The sequence below is a fragment of the Phyllosticta capitalensis genome, assembly GCF_038381095.1.
Source record: "Phyllosticta capitalensis strain CBS 128856 chromosome Unknown BKA78scaffold_5, whole genome shotgun sequence".
In the NCBI taxonomy this organism is placed as follows: Eukaryota; Fungi; Ascomycota; class Dothideomycetes; order Botryosphaeriales; family Phyllostictaceae; genus Phyllosticta; species Phyllosticta capitalensis.
In genome coordinates, this window is record NW_027117443.1 from 1,096,588 (window position 1) to 1,117,472 (window position 20,885).

The 20,885-nt window shown below is 55.8% G+C and overlaps 7 protein-coding genes and 1 non-coding gene across 8 annotated transcripts; 2 read left to right on the plus strand and 6 right to left on the minus strand.

The window, feature by feature from the left end:
- Positions 1–869: 869 nt before the first annotated feature.
- Positions 870–2,553, minus strand: BKA78DRAFT_232793 (uncharacterized protein; the record flags this gene model as incomplete). Its single annotated transcript, XM_066883806.1, has 2 exons — positions 870–2,107; positions 2,481–2,553. Coding segments are annotated over 2 exons (1,311 nt in total), but the record flags the coding sequence as incomplete, so codon positions are not given.
- A 3,187-nt stretch (positions 2,554–5,740) lies between these two features.
- Positions 5,741–5,836, minus strand: BKA78DRAFT_t108. The gene has a single exon. It is a non-coding gene; the product is annotated as a tRNA-Ser (tRNA).
- A 593-nt stretch (positions 5,837–6,429) lies between these two features.
- BKA78DRAFT_295536 (uncharacterized protein) lies at positions 6,430–9,216 on the minus strand (the record flags this gene model as incomplete). Its single annotated transcript, XM_066886493.1, has 2 exons — positions 6,430–8,359; positions 8,408–9,216. 2 exons carry the CDS (start codon positions 9,214–9,216, stop codon positions 6,430–6,432), a joined length of 2,739 nt encoding a protein of 912 aa, XP_066744282.1.
- An 821-nt stretch (positions 9,217–10,037) lies between these two features.
- Positions 10,038–11,070, plus strand: BKA78DRAFT_133756 (uncharacterized protein). The gene has a single exon (XM_066882651.1). It carries the CDS (start codon positions 10,178–10,180, stop codon positions 10,712–10,714), a length of 537 nt encoding a protein of 178 aa, XP_066744283.1. The 5' UTR covers positions 10,038–10,177; the 3' UTR covers positions 10,715–11,070.
- A 357-nt stretch (positions 11,071–11,427) lies between these two features.
- On the minus strand, positions 11,428–12,344 carry BKA78DRAFT_251578 (uncharacterized protein; the record flags this gene model as incomplete). The annotated part of the gene is made up of 2 exons (XM_066884666.1): positions 11,428–11,570; positions 11,621–12,344. The coding sequence occupies 2 exons, from the start codon at positions 12,342–12,344 to the stop codon at positions 11,428–11,430; spliced, it is 867 nt and encodes a 288-aa protein (XP_066744284.1).
- A 172-nt stretch (positions 12,345–12,516) lies between these two features.
- BKA78DRAFT_133768 (uncharacterized protein) lies at positions 12,517–13,256 on the minus strand. The gene has a single exon (XM_066882652.1). It carries the CDS (start codon positions 13,133–13,135, stop codon positions 12,599–12,601), a length of 537 nt encoding a protein of 178 aa, XP_066744285.1. The 5' UTR covers positions 13,136–13,256; the 3' UTR covers positions 12,517–12,598.
- Positions 13,257–13,378: 122 nt separating this feature from the next.
- Positions 13,379–15,885, minus strand: BKA78DRAFT_352766 (kinase domain-containing protein; the record flags this gene model as incomplete). Its single annotated transcript, XM_066891415.1, has 3 exons — positions 13,379–14,121; positions 14,176–15,577; positions 15,628–15,885. The coding sequence occupies 3 exons, from the start codon at positions 15,883–15,885 to the stop codon at positions 13,379–13,381; spliced, it is 2,403 nt and encodes an 800-aa protein (XP_066744286.1).
- Positions 15,886–16,685: 800 nt separating this feature from the next.
- On the plus strand, positions 16,686–18,311 carry BKA78DRAFT_133810 (oxidative stress survival, Svf1-like protein). Its single transcript, XM_066882656.1, has 4 exons — positions 16,686–16,790; positions 16,854–17,069; positions 17,135–17,562; positions 17,641–18,311. Exons 1-4 carry the CDS (start codon positions 16,768–16,770, stop codon positions 18,114–18,116), a joined length of 1,143 nt encoding a protein of 380 aa, XP_066744287.1. The 5' UTR covers positions 16,686–16,767; the 3' UTR covers positions 18,117–18,311.
- Positions 18,312–20,885: the final 2,574 nt, after the last annotated feature.

Genomic DNA, 20,885 nt, shown 5'->3' on the forward strand with positions numbered 1-20,885 from the left:
TTGCCGGTGAAGGTGTCTCGTCTGCTCGTCCTGCGGCCATGATTTTGATCGTGCGATGCAGCCATTCATTCATCAGCCGTTGCGGTGTTTGATAAAAAAGGATGTTGCTGAATGATTGTGTTTCCATCCACGTCGAGACCAGCCATGGGTGGACATCTTGGGGCTTGCGGCTTCGAGGTGAGCTAAGTTGGTGGATCTGAGATAAGCTCAGCCTCGGCGTCCATGTTTCACTGCTTGTTTTGTCTCTGCAGTTGTGGCCGATTGGACCCCGACAAGAGCTGGACATGTACGTCGGACTCGTCAGCCGTGAGTGATGCTAAATCCTGAATTGCCGAGACCATCGGATGCGGGGGATTGACGAGAATTGGAAAACGGTGAGCGTGTGGTGGTGCAGCTTGCGCGGATTGGTACCACGGGTTTTCGTAGACCGAGCTAAGCTGCACGTAAGGCAAGCCTGGATCTCAAATCACCAAGCCGCCAAACGCCTCGGCCACGCCCGTCAGCGGTGCCTTGGCGCGACCAAAGAATAAGCGGCTCCTCCGATTGCTTTGTTTCTGCTGGTGCTCCCGCTCGCCCTCGCTCTCAATCTTCTTCAGCTGGGGCGCTTGAGCGGCGGCAGGAGCCGGGCGTGTCCTGATCGGGCTTGGCGGATCACTTGGGTTTTCGCCCCTACGAGAACCAAAGAGCTCGGTCTCCGTAATCGTGTTGCGCTGCGTGCTGTTGCTGGTGACGGGCGTGAGGTACGCAGAGTAGTTGCCGTCGCTTTCCACGTGGACGGAGAATGGCCGGACGCTTTCGCCGCTCATTTCGCGGCGTACCGATTGCCGCCTGAGGGGCTGGTTGAGAGCGAAATCCCGTTGGTCCGCAGTAAAGTGGTGCGCAGTGTAGTGAGGAGGAAGTTCGGAGTAGTACGAAACAGTCTGTCGTCGGGAATTGATGCGCAGACGGCGGCCACCGTGAAAGACGACGTCGCTGGCCCTTGGGGAGTTTTGCATGAGGACGGGGGCGCAGCGTTTGCGGTAGCGAAGAAGAGATGAAGCGGATGGTTCGGCCGTCGCGAGCTTGTCGTTGGCGTCGGGTCGAGCACCGTCGTCAAACGAGGGCCGGGAGGTGCCAGTCACGGAGGTGACGTCGGTGACGCCATCGGCAAAGGTGGGTTGCTCGGAACTAGCAGTGACTTCGGTTTCGCTCCTTGCCAATGGCACCTGAGCAGTAGTCGGAGGGAGCAAAAGATCGGCGGGGTCCATTTCGTTGTCAGACTCGCGGGCTGGAGCTGGGGCTGGTTGTTCTTCCAATACAGACTCTAGGGCAAGGTTCGGGTACATGGTGCGGATGATGCGCTCCTGCTCGGCAAGAAGTCGCCTGGCAGAAACATCAATGTTTTCGCTGCGGGGTCTGGCGCTGGGGGTGCCGTTGGATCCGTCGAGTTGTCGCTGACGGCGTCCGCGCCTGGGAATGCTGCGGTACCGGGGTTCGCTGCGAACATCTAGCGGCTGCGAAATGTCGACAGCAGTGCAAATTTGCTCCACCCAGTCGAGCATGTTGGCCTGCTCGCGGCTGCAAAACAGCAGCTGCTCTGTTTCAAGTCTGAGGCGGATGACGTGCTCCCTGATGGGCCAGAAAAGATGAGGATCGGTTTCGAAGAGAGATTGGCGAGCAGAGGGAGGAATAAGCTTGGCCAATGGCGAACGAGGAATGAGATCAGTCTTTTTAAAGTCCAGAGCCAGCCCGACTTCAGCATGTTGCAGGGAGTAGGTTTTGATCAGACGGCCAGGCAATGGCTTCTTGGAGCCTTTGCTAAAGAATTGGTGCTTGAGGCGGTAGATGCTGAGCATGGTTCCGCGGAGCACCACGTAGACTTCGGTCCAGTTGGCGAGCTTTGAGCATGCGGGCTCAAAAATGTTGATTAATTCGGCCTTGAAAGCAAGCGGACCTTGGAACTCAATGGCGCACGAGTAAGGTGGCAGGTGATCTGAACCGGGATTCGAGTCGGAATCTTGGAGGGAAGAAGCATAAGTGGGAGGCGTCGCATTTGGGTCCTGGGGTAGCGAGTGAGTGTGGAAGGTGTTGTGGTAGCCATAGCAGCTAGGCTGAGAAGTCCTGGCATCTTCCAGAGGATCCTGCCGCTGGTTCGAGGTAGGAGTAGATGAGGGAGACATGGCGGGAGGACGGCGGTGAAGTCGAAGGAGAGCAGCGGCCAATGCTGCAAGAGCCATGGCGGGCGGTTTTGGACGTCTTTTATCGGGATATGAGACTTGTCGCGAGCGGGACCGGGGCGTTCGTGGCACAGGGCGGCCTCGTAGACTACTCAGCAGTCGCACACATGGCGACCAAATTAGGGTTTTGGGATGTCTGGGATGTGAGGGTGGCGCGGCGTGGACCTGTGGCGCTGGGGGCTAGAAGGAGGAGGAGTGGCTAGCGGATTGGTATGGTCGAGGTCGAAGGAAGAGTGCGAATTGGATTTTGCGAGTGGTAAAGACGACGGGACGACGAGGCTTGAAATGGAGGCAAGTGGGTGCTTGTACAGTTATAGCATGGAGATGGTCTGTGTGGGTGTGCAGTCGGGACGCAGGTGACCCTGCAGGTGGACCGGGAGGGGAAAAGGCTCGAGTCGGTCACGCCAGCCAGCCAGCCAACCTGTGCTGTGCCTACTTACCACCTTGGTTATGCCATGGCATCCATTGTTTGTTCCTGGGGCTGACGCCGTTGCGGATGCCGTGGTCGAGCGACAATAGATGCTAATTCCAGACCGTTGGTTCTCTACAAAATACTCGCCGACGATTGTATTGTACCTGTCTGTCTTGTGGAGAGCCGAGCAACGGCATCCTCGTCGCGTTGCTTCTCCGCACGCACTTGCAGCCCTAACAGCCAGACTGAGAACAAACAAGGAAGACCAAGACCAACGACGCTGTGTCCCCACATAAACATGGATCGCTTTTCGCGCTGCAGCTGCACGAGCCTTTGGCATGATGGTCGTAACACCCACCTCTTTTGTTGTTGCTGTGACGTCTCTACCGTCTATCTTTTCCTCGAACTCCCTCGCTGACCCCGCTCACCACTCACCAGCCAAATTTCCACCCTCTCTCCCAGGCCCGCCGCCAACTCACCCTTCCCGTCGCCTCTGCCCGACAAAAACTTAAATGCTTGTCCTGGCGGCCCGCATCTCCATCTCCGTCCAATCACACCCCAGCCCATTCCGATGACTGCCAGGTTATCCACGTGCCCGCCCTGCACCTCACTCGACCACGAACGCTCTTCTTTTTTGTAGACTTTGACCATATACATATTATATTGTCCTGAACCTGCGCGACAAATGTCCGGCGCCACGCGACATTGCCGCCATGTGTAGCACCCACCCTTCATGTTTCCACCGCCGCTTTGTGGAAAACAAAGGCGACTGCACCTGACCACCCTCCCGCCGTATCTCGGCCTTTTCTCGACAATCTCTTCACCATCCATTGCATCACCACCTGCCGTCAGACTTTCAGCCCTCGCGTCCCACCATCCATCTCTTGGTCCTCTCTCCTCTCTCCTCACTCAGCACTTCAAAACTGCCTCCCGTCAAAAAATATCAACCCAGGTTCTCCCCCGTCCACTCGGGACCCTTTGATACGCTTAATTCTCCCAACTTTCCAGGATCATCCTGACGTCTTGACCGTTGGCTGTTCCAGCCCAGCGACCTGTCTACGCACATGACCTCTTGCCGCGTGCTGCTGGACCACTTCCCGCACCTCTGGTCTGGCCGGCCGAGTCTCGCAAACCGTGCAACCAAACGACGAGAATTGACCGGCCATGGAAAAAAAGACTTGCCACTGCCGTTCGACCCGACTACGACTCTTCCTGGCATGCGTGGTTTCTGCTGGTTGCTTCTTCTCTGGCCTGGTGCAGCCTGTCAGGCCATCGCTTACTGCGGGATCTCCGCCAGCATTTTGCATGTTCCATGTCGCTCACCACACCCCGATTCAACCCATCATATCCCACGCTCTGACGGGTAGGGCGCACGAGGCGCTGCCACAACCGGCCATGACATGACTGCGTTCCCAGCTATCCCTTTGACGTGTATACCATACCGGCGAGTAAGCTGATGAACTGTGCGAGCCACACCACCATCTGCCGTCAGAGTCGTGGTGGCAGTGGTACATGTACAATCCAGACCAATTTCCTGCCTTGCGTCTGCGCTTGCGCACCTCACAACACCACCGCTCCTCCAGCCACTCCCAACCGACCACCGCCCCGCCCCCGCTGTAGAGACGGCGACGACCGCCTCTTCAACACCAAATACGCTGCTCCATCCTGAGTCCATTTCCTAGCCTCAAGCAACCGCTACTCCTTACCAATTCCCCTCCAAACCACTATTGCGCCACGCCAATGCAACTCGTCCGGCTGATTGATCGCCTCCCGCTTCCTGCTACATCCACCGCTCCCATCATTCGCATCGTTTCCTCCTTGCCGCGGTTCAAGAGGAGGCAGTTTGGATCAACAGTCTGAACAGACACGTCAGCAACCGCTGCATCCGCAATCACGATCTTCGCCATCTCCCTCTCTTTCTTCCGCTCAACACCAGGGTACATGGCATGATCGGCATACCCGCGAGCCGACGACGCCCTCTTCCCTGTTGTCCATCAGGGACCGCCGGACGCCTGTCATGCCACCTCACCAGCCGCCCTGCCCGCCCACCACAGATCCGAGATCCGCGTCCTGGTAGGTGGAGAGAGGGGTAGGTGGGGAGGTATCGTGGGGTTGGTACCTGACTTGCTCTCGACGCGTCGCGTCGGTCTCCTTGCTCCACCGCGCGTACGCTTTCGTCTCGTCGTTTGCACTGCTCGACCTTCACCCCTCTCAATCCTACCCCACCTCCACTACTCCCGTCCATGTCTCGCTCATCCGTCTTCATCTCTCCAAGACAAGAAACGGGGGTGTTCCTGCGGCTGTCCGTTTTTCCTCAAGTAAGCCCACCTCCACGTCTTTCCCCTTTCCCCCCTCCCCCTCCTTTCCAAATTCGTCCCGAAGCCGACGCCTCGCACCTGCTCGGGCCGAGCTGCTGCGCTGTTCTGCTCGTGACGGGAGTGTCGGAGCCAGAGACGGAGACGGGAGCATGAGGTTCCGTCTCCGTCCTCTCTGCCTCTTGTTTCTCTTCACGATGTGACATGACACGGTACATTGCGATGCCGTGGTGCGGTACGGACGCCACAGGGGCGTAGGTGTGCGTTGTCCTTTTTTAGGAGCGTACCGACGCTTTCCGCCCGTCTGCCTCGCGCCGTCTGCTCTTCGAAAAAGGGCGCTCGAGAGAAAATGGGGCAATCCTCGAACACCACGCGTGATTAGTTTCGCCTCTTCTGAGGAGGTGGATGCCAGGTATCGTGAGTGACTCTCCCGTCAAGCCTCCTGTTGGATTTGCGGCAGAGTGCTCGCAGGTCAGACGGAAGACCGGTCGATTCGACCAACGCCGCCTGCACCACTACAGTAGTGGTGGGTTGGTTGCAAAAGAAAGGCATGTATTCCTACTCGGAATATGCAGGACGTCCTTTTTGGGATTGATATTGATTGGCAATTTCTTTCGTCGCCACCCACTCACTGCCCGTGGTCCTATCCCATCCCGCTGTCAAGCCAACCAGCAAACCTCCATCCCAACACCTCCCTCTACCACGGTCCAGCACCACCTTCGCTACCACACAACCAACAGCCCACCAACCATCACCCACCCCATCAAATTACAATACAGCAAAAAAGAAACGAATGACAGGCCGGCCAGGACTTGAACCTGGGTCTTGCCAGAGACCGCAATGTATCGTAATACCGTAGCGGAGGCATATGTTTCCAACTACACCACCAACCATGCTAGGCAAGGCGAACGTGTCGCTTCATGTACTGATGCGACATGCAGCACGCAACGACGCACGCCGAGTAAACATTGTTTGATTCAGTCGTCGGTTGGCAAATGGAATTAGCCCATGCAAAATGATTTCATAGTCTCACAGCCTTGGCTCTGAGATTGGACAAGGCAGCTCGGGTCTGCAAAAGATGGATAAGTCTGCGATCCCACTCCCTATTTCCTCTCTGTAAAGACATGCCGCACAATGTACTGTACGAATGTATCGACCCACTCCCAATCCACCAACCGCTGTAGGCATATCCATGCTGCGACTGAGAACTTCTGCCCCTGGATTGGAAGACACATTCTTTTGGAAAATGGGTATAGCGACAGGACCCAACAGCGACCATAAACAGCCAGCCAGCCATTCGCGAGCGAGCGAGCGAGCGAGCCTCCTCTAATTCATCGATACAAACACTAATCCGCCCAGTTCTCCTTCAAGCTCTTCTTCCGCCTTCCATGTCAACCGCTCTGTCAACACTACCCACACAACCCAGCTCCATTACCACTTCACAAAGACGCAACAGCCACACTGATACTCGCTGTCCACCATCAACCTAGACCGTCGTAGAGCCCGTCTCCCACCACGGGCGGGCCTGGCGCTGCGGCGAGCAAATGGGCCGATCCTGGATCGGCAGGGGTTGCCACAACAGATCCAGGGGCGAGGGCGAGCGCCGCAGCACGACCTCCACGTCCTCCATGTGCATACCCACCGCTGCCGGTGTCTCTACTTGACCTTTGGTAGCAGTCCTGCCGTTTTCCCCAATGATGGGCGAAGGAGCCAGACTCGAGGTGCGGCAAGGAACGTGCATGTTGATGTTCGCGGCGCGCAGCCAGGCGTGGCCACTACCACCGGACAAGGCGCTCGGAGGCGAAAGGCGACGATGTCCCTGAAGGACGTCGATGCAACGGACGAGGGACGCGGGGAACAACCTAACTTTGACGGCTACCGCCGCGGCAGCGGGCTGCATTGACTGGAACAAGCTGATGCCCGATGAGGAGCGCGACGATGGCGCTGTCGAGGCGCTGTTGGGAGTCCTAGTGCTGTTGCTGAAAAAGGTGTTGTCGGCAGTCGTGTTGTAGTCGCTGGTCGAAGACGATGTCCAGAATTTGCTTGCACTCCTCGAGATGTGGCCTGGCGGACAGGGGGTTGGAGGGCAGAGAGCAGACTTTGAGCTGCCTACACCACCGTCACCTGAAGGAGATGAGATAGGGGAGAAGAAACGGCGGCGTTTGTGTGGATTTCCCTGTGGCGCTGATACTGGCGATGATGATAGAAATGCGGCCAAGTCTCTCGGTTCTCGTCCACCTCCTCTCCTCCTCTGAGCCTGCCTTCCCGCTGCCACAGTCTCGCACAGCGATCTGGAAAGAAAGTTTCCTTCCTCGTCGTCCGTTGTAGTTGAGTCTGGGACCTCAGTTTCCGCTTGCTCCAAGGTAGACGGGCCCGCAACGTCATCAAAATCCTCGTCCACCTCTTTAGACGAAGTGCGCGATGGCGCTCTTGAACCAACAAGTGTTGTGCAGCTCGAACAGAAACTATAAAGCCTTGAGTTCAATTTGTCCACACTGTGAGAATCACTCGTAGTTCCTTCAATGTTGCCTTCTGATTCAGATGGGCGCTTGGGATTCCGGAGAAACCTTAAGCCAACGCTGCAAGAAACACTCGAAATTTCCTCCGCGCTCCCTTCAGATTCAGAGGAGGCGTTGGGATTCAGGAGTCTCCGTGAGTTCGATCTGCTCACGTTGCGAGAGGCCCTCAGAATTTCTTCCACGCTCGTTTCGGATGGGGAGTCTATGTTTCGATGAATCACAGCGTGAAGATATGAGCTGTCGAAAACACTGTTGCGTCCCGAGTCCTGGTCCGAGTCCCCCTCAGCGGCATGTTCTTGTGTCAGACATTCTTTTTCTGGCTGCTGAGGTTGGGAAAGACGTGATTGTCCTTCGCGCATCCAGGCTGCGTTTCCCGATGCTTCATAATGTTGGAAATTCGGCCAACTTTGAGGGAAGCCAAAGCCGTTCGAAGTCATGGGTTCCGCTGCCTCCAACTGCGGTGGTTGGGAAATCTGTGACTGTCCGTCTTCCACTGGAACTTCGTCGCCCAATTCTTCGGAGCTTGGGTCATTCCGCCGACTTTCAGACACAGAAAGATTTCCAGTCACAGATTCCCCTGCTTCCGATTGCTGTGATGAAGAAAGCTGCGAGCTTTCATCGTCATGGTCCATCTTGACTTCGTTTATGAAACCTTCGGATCTCCGGCGAAAATGCTGTCTACAGTCTTGCCTTTGCCGACGCTTTGGAAGAATCGAGACACTTGAAAATCTTTTGCGGAGCAAAGCAAAATGATGGCGGCGACCCTTGCGAACTGGAGACACTTCCACGCTCAGATGTGGACGGACCCAGGCCCCGTCCACGTCCATGTATGCCATGTCCTTATCGGACGATTTGCCTATGTGGACCAACTTGCGAAGGAAGTTCTTGGACTTGCGACTAGCAAGTGTGAGCCGAGAGACTGAGAAAGGGGAAAGTGGAACTTACACGACTGAGTCTTCAAAAGCACCGCCGCGAAGACGTGGAGGACCCAACTGGTAACCTCCACTGTGCGAATCAGTCCGTGCAATACGTTGGTCTCCAATTCCGTGTTGCTTGGGTGTGATCGGGAGCGTCGAGCTTTCTGTGAAGGAACTTTCTGCCAAAGGACTTCCAGAGCTCCAGGATACCTCGTCGTCACTCTCCAACGGCGTGTAGACGGTATTGTACCAAGCGAACTCGTCGTCGGCATCGCTGTCATCCGACCAGATATCGCCGGACAGACGGAAATCAGGAACCTCGTCCTCCTCGTCCTCCTCGTCATCTCCTTCTTCTGCCACCGATTCTGCCGCCGGGGACTCCATGGGTCGTCCGATGCCGTGAACGGCGTACTGCTCTCTGAAACAGCCCCATTCTAGGACCTCGTCGTATAATTCTTTTGCGAGGGACTCTACGATGGACTCTACCACGGGCCGTCCGATGGCGTAATCTACGTCCTGGTCATAAACCTCTTCGGCGACGGACTCCACGGGCCGTTCGATGTTGTAAACGGCGTACTCTTCCCTCATGTCGCCCATTTCAGGATTCGACGTCGGCCACCGCTTGCGCCGCGAGGAGTACTTGAGCCATGCTACATCTGTCATCAGCGGATCCGATGCGGCCGTGTCGCTGCGCTTGACGCGACACGATCCAAGGATGTTGGGAGGGTCGGTTGGTGGTGGGGAAGCCGGCGGTGCCTCCTCCGCTGAGAGTAGTGATGACCACGCTGAGGATGATGATTCTGTCGGGGAAACGATGATGATGAATTGTTCCTGCATAGTGGATATGGTAAACGATCGTCCGCCAGATGTGTGATGCTCGGCTTAAGATGATGGTAATGGATGGGCTGAGCGCCCGGGCGGGTCGGCGGTGGATGTAGCTGCTGCCTCAACTTGTTTGCTCAGGGCAGGCGCGATCCCACGACCATGTGTCGTTTCTGTTTGGGCGTGCTGATTGCTCTGCGGTTGCGGCATTCAGCTGTGGCCCTAGAGTGATCTGGAAAGCAGGTAGGCCTTCGTATACCCCAGATCGACAGAGAGCTCTCAATCGCCTTCCTCAACCCTGCTACTCGATGTACTTTGACGAACACTCGGTCTGCATCCTCGCTCGCTCGCTCCCTTCCCGTCCATCCACTTCCCTGTGGGTTGAAGTGGCCAGATAACAAGTGGACTTTCAGGCTTTAAGTCGTCATGCGTGAGAGCATAGATGAGGCGAGAGAGCAACTGCGCGAGCAAGGCCTGGTTGTTCTCCCTCAAGTGCTTGCTTTCATGTGCCACGACTTTTGCTACCAAGCCTCAGAGCAAGGAGTAGGTGAATTGCTAAGTTCTTCTCCTATTTCCCCCTCATTCTCTGTAGTCTTGGTCATCTCGCATAAAGCTATTACGGAGAAGAAGTTTGCACTTGATTTTCGGGCCAAATATGTCCCTGAGGAGTCATTAGACGAGAAAACAAGTGTGTGAGAATAGTTTAAGAATGAAGTGAAGTGGAAATGGAAAACAAAAAGTACGTTGACACCTATGGTAAGGGATGAGGGGTAAAGAAGAGGGAGGAGTCAGGGGGTAACCTGTTGGTGTGAGGACGAGGGGTGGTGAAAAAGGAGAGAGGTAGGCGGAGACAGCGTTCCCGCGTCTCCTCGCTTCTCGTCCTAGAGTAAATTTCGTGTACGATGCATTGGGAGCTACCGCCAATACTGCTGCCTTCTCCTTTGAATTGTCATAGCGATGTGGGATTTGGCAGGGCATGGAAGCGTCGCCTTCACGGCCTCCTCCATGCTTCCTATCCGTGCCATTATCAAGTCCCAACGACTTCCCCGTGCACGCCGCCATCAAGCACACCATCACACCCATCAATCCCGCGCAGCAGCGGAACCGCCCGCCAGTTCCCCCGCCTCGACACCCATGCGCTCCTCCCTCCCCTCCGCGTCTTGGCTCCGCGTCAACAGCCTCCCCATGTCCGCGCCAATCAATCGCCCTCGACCCCGCCCCGCCAATCGCTCAATCTATCAACCTCTCCCACGCCATGTCAACGCGCAATCAACATCAGTCAGCTCCTCCGCAAAGCTTGACTTTCTCAAACAAACGATCTACGAAGCTGCAGCACCCCAAGACCTGGCCGTCGCCCCATGCTATCCGTTTCTGTCACGCCCAGCTCAGCGCCCAGCTCAGCCCAGGCCTGTTTTCGACGTCGTTATCGACGACTGCACACCAAGATAGGCGCAGGGCCGATTGCGATTGCGCACTTTGCGGGGTGGGAACGATGAGCTTTGACGCACTTTGAATCCATGATGATGACGCGTGTGGAGAAATGTGAACTGATTGGACGCGCGCGGGGTAGAGTGAGCGATAGCCTCTCAACTCAGTCCGCAACACAAAAGGTGCTTATCGTCGTCACCCGTTCGTCCATCAACCCAGTTCAACATCGTAATCTGTGATGCTTGTCGAGCGGGTGGTGCGGCTGCTGCGGTTGAACAAGGAAAAATCAGGCTGAGAAAGATCATTTCGCCCAAGAAGAGTCTTGGACATTGGCCTGGCTGGGTCTGGGTTGGTCCCGCGCTCCCGCAAGCATCCTTCAATGGTCGATGAGGGAAATAGACGCAAGATAGGCGCAAGCTTGCGCGATAAGCCAAGCCGAACCGTCACCGCTGTCGTGCCATGCTCGTGTGGTGTGGCAGGCTGTACGGGGTCCCGATTGGGGGAGACGGAGCAGCTTTGATAAGATTGTGTTGTGGAACATGGATTGCAATTGTGCCATGTCTGTTAGTTTCGTGGCAGAGGAGTCATGAGTGTGCGAAAGAATGGTCAATTGGATAGTTTGAGCAGCGCATGATTCGTCTGACGAGATTGACCGAAATCTATTCGAACCATGGGTGTGGTGGTCTTGCGCCATTGCGGCTTGATTATGCCTGCGAATTTGCTCGCATGGGAGCTGCAGGTGGATTGTGTTGTGCTGCGGCGCATTTTAATGCTACACAGCATTGGGTAGCGGGGAGCTCAAGGGGCCTTGGTGAGAGAGCTCTTTCTCCTGCGTCCAAAGGCACCAGACGTGTCGACGACGGATTGCAAGGCTTTGCGCGCGCGCTTCTCGACGCGCTCGAAGGGGCCATTGAAGTAGGCGGGCAAAACGCGGTGGGAGTCTGGTACCAGATTAGCAACACATTCCAGATTCGAGTGACCATACACGTACTCGCATGCTCGTCTGCAAACTCGACACCCTCTCCTCCCCTCTGCACAGTTTCTCGCACAGCTTCTTCCAGCAGACCGAGTCCCACCCCTTTGCCTCTGTATTTGAGCAGCACCGTCCAAGCTTTTATCACGCCCTTGCCTTTGCGCCTTCTCTGCGCGCGGTTGCCCTGCATGTTCGGCCCCGCCCATCCCAGCACCAGCACACCAATGATGCGCTCGCCAAACCGCGTTACAATGATCGAATCCGCATCGTCCAAGAAGCTCCAATTGATCTCCTCAGCCAGCGAAATGTAACGACCAGTAACCAACCGCACCGCAACAAGTAGCGTCATGGTCACGCCCGCGGCCGTCGTCAGCAGTCGCGGCCAATCGCCTGCGGTGCGCCATACAAAGTGCGATACCACAGCCATCAAGCCCACGTATACCGCCAGCATTGTTGGGTGCGATAGCAGCGCCCAAGACGCCGCTTGCCGCTGTTGCGCCACGCTGTCTGCAACCAGCTTCAGCGCTGCAATCTTGTCGTCTTGGCTCGTTGCAACTGTCGTCACCAGCTCCGGTACGTCGGCCAGAGGGTCGTCACCCGGCGCTTCGGTAGAGGAGGGGCGAGCTTCTGCTGGAGCCTTTGGAGGAGAGGGAGCTCGCGGCTGTGATGATGTTGCTTTGGAAGCATAGGCAGGAGACAGCGAGTCTGGCGGGACAGAGTCATTGGTCTCGTCTGGAGCCATTGTGACGGCCGAGGACAGCGGAGAAGGTGGGGGGAGATGGGAGCCGTGGAGATCGTGATTGCTTCCTCTCAGCGGCGAAGGAGTGGACATGGGCGAGGGAAAGGGCGACTCGGAATCAGGAAGGGTCAGGTTGGCAGAGAGAGAGGTCAGAAAGGCTGTCTCGGCTTATCAGCATCGTGTCTTGCAATTTTGGAGGCTTGGGAGGAGAAAGCCAAGCGCCTCAACAGTACAGAATTTTCAATTGCTCCACAAACTCACCGGCGGCCGTCTTGGAACCCGGAATGGAGGATATCCTGCGATGCTCGCCAAAGGACAGCGGCTGCGAGGCCGAGTGGGGCGCCTGGGAGTGCGAGGCGGGATGGTTGATGGCGTGGATGGAATTTTTGAGGGTGTTGATGGGAACCACATGGCGGGCGACCATGATGGAGGCTATTTGAGGAGAGGAAATTTGTCTGGCAGCTGGGGGCGGGAGCTTCCCAGAGCAAAGCACGGGGGAAGGGCTGGCGTTTTGAGGCCGCAAAACGTGCCGCGATAATTGGCCGCCGATAAAGCGTTCTGGCAGCCATGGATCGCGTGACCGAGGCCATGGCGGGCAGCGACTCGACGGCCTCTGGGGCGCGCGCGCTTGAGCTGATGGATTGGCGATGGACTTGATGCGAAGAAACAACTGATAGAGGCCCCCTCTGAGCTCCAGGACGAACCCGTGACGTCGTGTCTCGAACGCGGCTAAAGTGTAAGGTACAGAAACTAAGGTGGCTAATTTCCGCTTTTCCGCCTGCGAGACGTTCCATTCTCTCTCCATTACAAAACAAAAGTCTACGTCTAAACGCGCGCGCGTACACCAAACCCACAATTCTGATCGATCCAATGCTGCCATGCGAGACAATTGCCTGCTCATCCAATCCTCAGCCCAGCGCCGCCAATCCGAGAAACGAAACGAAACGCCCGCCCCTCCAAAACTAGAACCGTCCGCGCTGCTCTATGCACATGTGCTTTCCTATACAATGGGCTTTTGCAAAATTACCTCTATACCCCTACTTCTTGCTCGGTGCCGCCGCCGCTGCGGCTGTCTGCGCGTTGCCAGGCTCCAGCGTGTGCGCGTGGTTGTCCACGTTGATCACCTTGCCCCCTTCCAGCTGCTGGCAGACTGGCGTGTTCTTGACCCACTTGTCCTCGAGAATCTCCTCCAGCGTGGCACGTTTCTTTGGATCGATTTCCAGCATCCTTCCGATAATGTGCCTGCTCTCCCTAGGAAGCAGGCGGAGGAGTCTCCACGGGCCCTTGATCGTTTGCTGCACTTGCGGGGCTGTTGTCGTATCTGCTGCTCCTGAAGCCTTGGCAGATGCCAAAGCGTTGCCCGACGTGGCCGGTCGGTCGCGCCCATTTGCGTGACTTGCTTCGCCGTCCTTCCGAGGCTCCTGAGCCTGCTGGCTGGCGTCCTTGGGGTCAACGTGGCTCGTGTGCCTGCTTACAGGCTCACTTTCGATGCCCCTCTTGTTTGCTTGTCCGTTTTCATGCTCCTTGATTTCGACCACACTCCGAGAGCTGCTTTGGACGTCAGACTTTCGCGATGTGTGCTGCGGCCAATCGTTGGTGTTTGGCGGAGATGCAAAGAGCTTGAACGAGTTATCCGAGGTTCGCGGCGCCTTCCACGGAAATCTTCGGAGAGTCATGCAGCAAAAGATGATGGCAATGGACCAAATGTCAGTAGGTTGCGGATCGTACTTTTGCAAGTCGTAGACCTCTGGAGCGAGATAGGGATCCGAGCCGACAATGCCTGCACGAGCCCTTGTCAGCCAACCAATGTAAACTTGGACCAGAACTCACTTACCACTTGCGAGGACAATGTCGTTCTCGAAAGGATACCTAAAGACGGCAGCACTGCCAAAATCGATAATCTTCATGATGCCGTGCTCGTTGACCACCACATTGTCCAGCTTGAGATCACGATGCGCCAGCCCCATACTATGCAAGTAGGTAACACCATTTAGAATCTGTAGTGTGCAGCACGCCACCTCTTCCCTGCTCATTTTGCCCGTCATGACAATTGCAAAGAGATCGTAAGGCGCGTACTCCATAACCACGAACCAGGCATCCTTTTCGTGTACAAGGTCCATTGTCTCGATGATGTTTCCGTGGTGCAGCGTTGAGCCAATGCAGAATTCTCCAGTCAGCTTCTTGGTGTATTCTTTTTCCGTTTCATACGAGTGTCGTGCTCTGAATTGCTTGACCGCAAACACGACACCATCGGTGTTTCTTTTGATGATTCGGACTGATCCACCGGCACCAGATCCAAGCACCTTGCCGAACTTTCCATATCTGGCCTCCAGACCATGATCATCAGCAAATGGTATGGCGACTGATCCGGGTCTCGAAGGAGGCGTTCGAATGCCGGATTTCTTTCCATCTCTTGCAGGCGAAGACGGCCTGCTCTTGTCCTTGTGCTTGTGTCCAATCTTGAAGAAGCGCTTCAGTTCGGACATGGAACCATGCTTCCGCTCCAACTCTTCTGCCGCCTCTTTGCGGCTGTCGTCGCTCTTTTTGCCGTGGTGATGGTGACTGCCGAAAAAGGTATGACGCTTTTCGTCCGAAGATTTTGATTCGGCGCCATTGCCGCGGGATCGAGGCAGCGGAGAGGTTGTTGATCGATTGCGTGGGTCTCTGGAGCTGAAGATGAATCGAGGGTCGAGAGAGTGCCTGTCGGCCTTTTGGGGAGGGCGCTTGCTGCGTGCATATGGGTCGTCGATTTCTCCGCGAGGCGATTGCATGGGCTTGATGAATGGTTGAGGTGATGGGGGTGCCGCAGGCTCACCCGGAGTGCTGGTTCCAGAGGCCGAAGGGCTTACATCCTTTGAGCTGGGCAATGAGTCGCCTGTCGGACCGAGAGTAAACCTGGGCGGCTCGCGGGGTTGGCTGGTGATCCCTGTGGTGTCTGACGTCGACTTTGCTTTTTTGTGGTCTGTGGCAGGCACGGCTATTTGTAGGGGCTTCTTCTTGTCCTCTTCGGTGGTGGATAAAGAGGTGGGCGGCGTGTCATGAGGCGGGGACAACTCCGGGGTCACGACGGACGAGTCTTGGGAATGACGGTTTGAAGAGGTAGACTTGTCTCGCGACTGCGTGGCCGCAGGGGTCAAGGGGGGCGAGTGCATGGCTGAGGCTGGCGGAGAAGGTCTTGGGGATGCTACGGCAGAGTATGTCATGGGAGTTCTCGACCCAGACGAAGGCGAGGGCGCCTGCAACCATGGGTCAGCATGTGATTCGATACCAAAGTTGACCAACGTACTCGTGAGGCTGGAAGCGAGACAGGCTCATAGGACAGGTGCTCCAGGGTCTTTGGCTGCAGGTTTGTGTTTTTCAGCGAGCGCGAGAGAGAGCGTAGGTCTTGTTGTGCCTGAGAGCCAAGCTCTTCCCTTGGCTTTCCTTCCGCACCCGTCAGCGTCTCCACCTGCCGCAAGGCGTCCTCTGGCTCGATTTCCTCGTCGTGTGAGGCAAAGCGGACGCCCTGGTGAACAGCATCGTCGCCCTTTTCTAATTTGGACATATTGGAGCAGGAGCCCAAGCGCCGAGTTCAATTAAAGACTTGGCCGCACGGTCACAGGGAACGGCGGAGCTAAGCGAAAGGGAAGCGGCAAAAGAAAAGCTGGGGGCACACCAGGACGAATGGACGTGGGACAGCGTGGGACAAGTTGATGGATCGTGGGGATGAAGTTGAGATGGTGCGCATGCGGCGGAGGGACAAGCGCGGGAGCAGAGCCGAGGGTCGGAGCGTGGGATCCTGGGAAACCGGGATGAACACGAGGGTTGCAGAAGGATGGTTGGAAGGATGGTAAGGAGGGAGAGAAAGAGAGAGCGTCCAGTGGACGAAAGAGAGAGAGACGATATCCGGTCAGAGGTCAGCAAGCGGTCGGGCGCGTCATAGGGTTGTGGTAGGCGGCGGCGGACCGGGCAGCGGAAGAGGATGCCGTCTTGACCGAGGCCAGCCGGGCTGGAGTTTGCCTGAGGGAGAGCAAGCGATCTGCTGCGCACGAGTGGAGCAGACGACGGGTGATGATGTGGGAGTGGATTCGATCAATGAAGAAGTGTGGGTGAGGTGGGGGAGTCAGACTTGGTGTCCAAGACTTTTGAGACTGCCGCTGACAGCACCTGGCAGCAGCAGCAGCAGCAGCCCAAGCCGAAGAAACCAAACACACTACTACTATAATCCCAGGCCCACGCTGCCGGTCACGGTCCCGGTCCCGCTTCGGATAAACCGCACTTAGCTCTAGTTACTCGAACGCCGCCCTACCCGCCCGCACCATCTCATCACCACCACACCTCAATCCGCCCACGCTACCACAACCTCACTCCTCAGTCCACCGCCGCCGCTACAGTCACCACTCCCCACCGACCATCATCTGACTCCTCCATCTTCAAACCCTCCGCCATGTTCAACTGGGCCAAGCAGCAGTCAGTCCAGTCCCCCCGCCAACCGAGCTTGTTTTCTGCCTAGGTGCTCACTCTTCTACCCAGGCTGGCCAACGTCGCCGGCACCCAGGAGCCCATCTACGGCCCCGACGCCATCCAGCCCGTCACCAAGCAAGCCGCCGAAACACCCTACACCGAGCTCACCAAGGCCGACCTGAAATGGCGCGCCCTCGAATTCACCAATGTCGAGACGCAGACCTTTTACATGACGGCTGACAATGGCATCATCGGCATGGCCCAAGTCATCTACAGCAATGTAGCGTGAGCACGAACACTTGGTCTGGGCCGGCGCATAAAAAAAATTGGCTAACCGTCCTCTGCGACAGCGGCCTGCGCACAACCTGCCAGTTTAGCTCCAAGATTTTCTACCAAGACGGCGGCAAGACTCCGCATCTCTGGTCGACCGACCAGCTCAACAACGTGCGCTTTGGCGAGGGCAACTACAACTTTTACGCCGACAACTGCTCCCTCGAGCTGTCCGAAGATGGCACCTCGTACACAATCAAGTCGTCGACCAACAAGCAGAGCATCGTCAACCTCAAGTTCACAAGGACCGCGCCGGGTTTCGTCATGGGCAAGGATGGCACTAGCTACTTTGGCACCGACCCCGCGAAGCCGTGGGGCTCGATGCGCCACGCGTTCTGGCCCCGCTGCAAGGTCGAGGGCAGCGTCCTGACCCAGAAGGGCGAAATCGACTTTGGCGGCCGGGGCATGTTTGTGCACGCTCTGCAGGGCATGAAGCCGCACCACGCAGGTACGCCTGACCTCCATCCACCCCACGCTAGGCTCCCCTGGCCTCGTGGACGGACCTACTGACAAGCTTTTTTCATAGCGGCGCGCTGGAACTTTGTCAACTTCCAGTCCCCCACGTACTCCGCTGTCATGATGGAATTCACGACGCCTCCCTCGTACGGCACCACGACGGTCAACGTGTCGGCCATTGCCACCGAAGGCGGTCTCCTCCTCGCCAACCCCAACGGCACTGCCACGCATACGGAGAAGAAGCAGGACTCGGAGAACGACTGGCCGGAGCCGATCTCCGCGGCATTCACCTGGCATGGCAAGACGGTCGACGGTCAGCAAGACGTGCACGCCGAGCTCAGCGGCTCGCTCGGCGCCCGGACAGACAAGGTCGACGTCATGGCCGAGGTGCCGGGCTTCATCAAGACCATTGTCGCCAGCGCCGCCGGCACCAAGCCCTACATCTACCAGTACACTCCCAAGATTGCCCTCAAGGTCAAGATTGGAGGCGAAGAGAAGGTCGAGGAAGGTCAGCTGTTCACCGAGGCGACATTCATCTCGGAGTAAGCAGTCGCACACGCGGGGGTTAGTTCGGAGGGTTGGTTTTGGTTCTTGTGTTCTCTTGTCACACTGTTTGGCGCATCATCACATCTTTAGTACGCACAGCACCGCGTACTCGAGGAGCCTGCTCTCCTCACTGGCGGCGAAGCATCTCAGCCGTGTCTTTTGTATCATGAATGAATTGGAATAACTAATCAACAACGCACCCATCGAAGAATTGCGATTCTCGAATTTTTACCCAAGCCGAAGAGCCGTATTGGAGAGGGCGTGGCGAAAGAGGATGGGAGAGAACAAGAACGTGCAAGGAGACAAAACATGAAGAGGGTATCCCAAATCAAGTAACCTTGCAACTCTACCTCCCGACGAAAATTGAATGAGCGACGAAGAGGTCGGCGATGCTCATGATCTCGAATCCATCCGGCGGCCTTTGCACAATTACATGCCAATCGCGTAGACAACTGCCTCAAGGCAGCTTGTCTGATCTGTTGAGCAGACAAGACTGTTGGACGAAGTTGGAAAGTAGGCATGCAGGGAAGATGATGCCGATAGAGTCGCTTCGAGCTAGTGCGTCGAGTCAGTTAGCTGGATCACACGTTTCCTGCACTTCCTCCTCCTCTGAGAGCCTTTGGCGCGCGGACGGGTACGGCGGCGGTTGTCCCCGCCGGTCGAGGAGGTGCTGTGTGCTGTTCAGCCAGCATTGCTGCGTCTTTTCCCACCGCCGTGCCAAAGCGACGTAAAGGACAAGGACGGATATCGACAAGACGAGATCATAGCGGATGGCAAAAGAAACGGCGACTCCAAGGCGATGGGTGCGAGGTGCTTGAATGCTCCGTGTAGCCATCTTTTTGGAATCCAAGTCTTTTGGGGAGTGAGGTATCTGATTACTCCCTGCGTAAAATCTTGATTGTAAAGTAAAATGACAAAGTCTGAGAACATGACCACAAGGAGCATTCGAGCACCCCACCCCGAAGTTGTCATTTCTTTTGTAGCCCTCTGTGAGAGGAGGCGTTACATGTCAAGCGATTGAGACGTGGCAGGAAAGAAGGAAAAGGCAAAAAGGGAGGAGGGGACTTGACGCAGTGCTTGCGGGAAGCCCTTTCATATGAGGAACTTGCAATTATGATTACTCGACGCGGTGTGAGAGGAGACAGCCGGGGCATCGGCTGACAGAGACGCCGGTATTGAGATGTCAAGACTTACTTGAAAATGGTCCATCCCCTGTCTCGACATGGTGATCGGGTGGCAGAAGACCAGGATCGAAATCGGGGTAATGGACTGCGGAGATAAGACCAGTCGAATTCAGAAGATTGACTTGATCTATCATCTCTTTGCCCTTTGTTGATACTTGATATTGTGAAGTTGAAGAACAAAAAGGTGCGACTATAAGTTGGAGTGGGAGAAAAGGAAAAATTCCCCGACGAGAATCAAATTCTGTGAAGCGCCAACATGAATTTCTCTGGTAAGACTCGAGAGCTTAAATAGTGGGTGGGGAGAGATTTTGAATCTTTGCAGTCTTGCGACGCAGAGCACTTCACTCAGCTTGATCTCGACCACAAGGAGAGTCAATTTCCCACCATAATCCCCTCTTGGAGCAAGGCCGGATGGTTTCACTGAGAACATTTTCTATATTGTTCACCATCATGTAAGAGCATTGTGGTGACCAATAAGGCCCTCAACTCACCAACAAGTAAAAAAATTAATAACAAGAAATTAGAGGCGAGCTTGAGACAAAGCAGACACAGAAAAGCAAACTTCAACTTCAATCTTTTCCCACCGCTAAGCTAGCTGGGCATGAACGCGCTTCCGTTTCTTCTCTTTAGTTGAAGATGAATTTGCTACGCAGAGACAGGAACAAAGGAGACACGGTGCCTTGACCAGCTAAATGCCCCGTCTTCGTCCCGCACCTGGGAGCAATCCTTGGAGCAAAGCCTGGATGTGCAGGAGAACTAGCGTCCATCTAGCATTTTTGGGCTGTTCGAATATATGGACGGAAGAGCGTGTTGAGTAGGCGAACCTGTGATTTTTAGGGAAGTTTGTCAAGACGAATCGGTCCCTCGTTTCGACGTGGAAAAGGCGTGGCTTGATCGCGACCTATTCGCTATACAGGAGCTGATGCCGTGTTCAACAGGGGACAAAACAAAAGGTGTGCACAACCATGGATGCAATATAACAAGGTGCGAGGCTTGGAAGCAGAAGTCGTGGCACGCATAGGAGCTCAACCGAGAGAAAGCAACAAGAGAGAAGTGGCCGTAGATTAGTGGAAAGTTTCTGTGTCAAAAGGTATGCATATAGGGATCATTCAAGCGCCTTATATACTCGGTACATATTGGAATTCACCAACTCCTTTACGTAGAGTTACAGGGAGCATTCGTAGCAATGTGTGCCAGGACTTTTGCTACAGTACCAGGCCTCGGTGCAAGACTCGTCGAAAAGAAGGGACCAGCTGCTAGGAGTAGTGCTTAAAGAATGACAGGATGCAAAGGCGACCAATCAATCTGTCAGCCGCATCCGCAACCGCAGTAGCGATGTCGGCGCCAACAAGGTGCGCAGTCGCAGTTGCGCTGGCAGGATCGACATCAGCCTCAGCAAGGTAAGCAAGCCGACCAGAAAGCAGGCAAGTTCCGCGGGTTCCGTGCCTACTTGGGAGTTGATCTCATGCAATTCTATTCTCAGAGGTATTCTGGAATGCCATACCAGCCAGTGTTATACGACGTCCGAAGCTCCAGTACAGTTTTCGCGTGCACAAGAAGGATGATGATGGATCCCCTCATGACG

Coding starts and splice junctions, on each gene's coding strand:
- BKA78DRAFT_133756 (XM_066882651.1), top strand. CDS start 10,178: ATGGAAGCGTCGCCTTCACGGCCTCCTCCATGCTTCCTATCCGTGCCA.
- BKA78DRAFT_133768 (XM_066882652.1), bottom strand. CDS start 13,135: ATGGAACGTCTCGCAGGCGGAAAAGCGGAAATTAGCCACCTTAGTTTC.
- BKA78DRAFT_133810 (XM_066882656.1), top strand. CDS start 16,768: ATGTTCAACTGGGCCAAGCAGCA. Junction 17,070..17,134: donor GTCATCTACAGCAATGTAGC/GTGAGCACGAAC, acceptor CCTCTGCGACAG/CGGCCTGCGCACAACCTGCC. Junction 17,563..17,640: donor CATGAAGCCGCACCACGCAG/GTACGCCTGACC, acceptor CTTTTTTCATAG/CGGCGCGCTGGAACTTTGTC.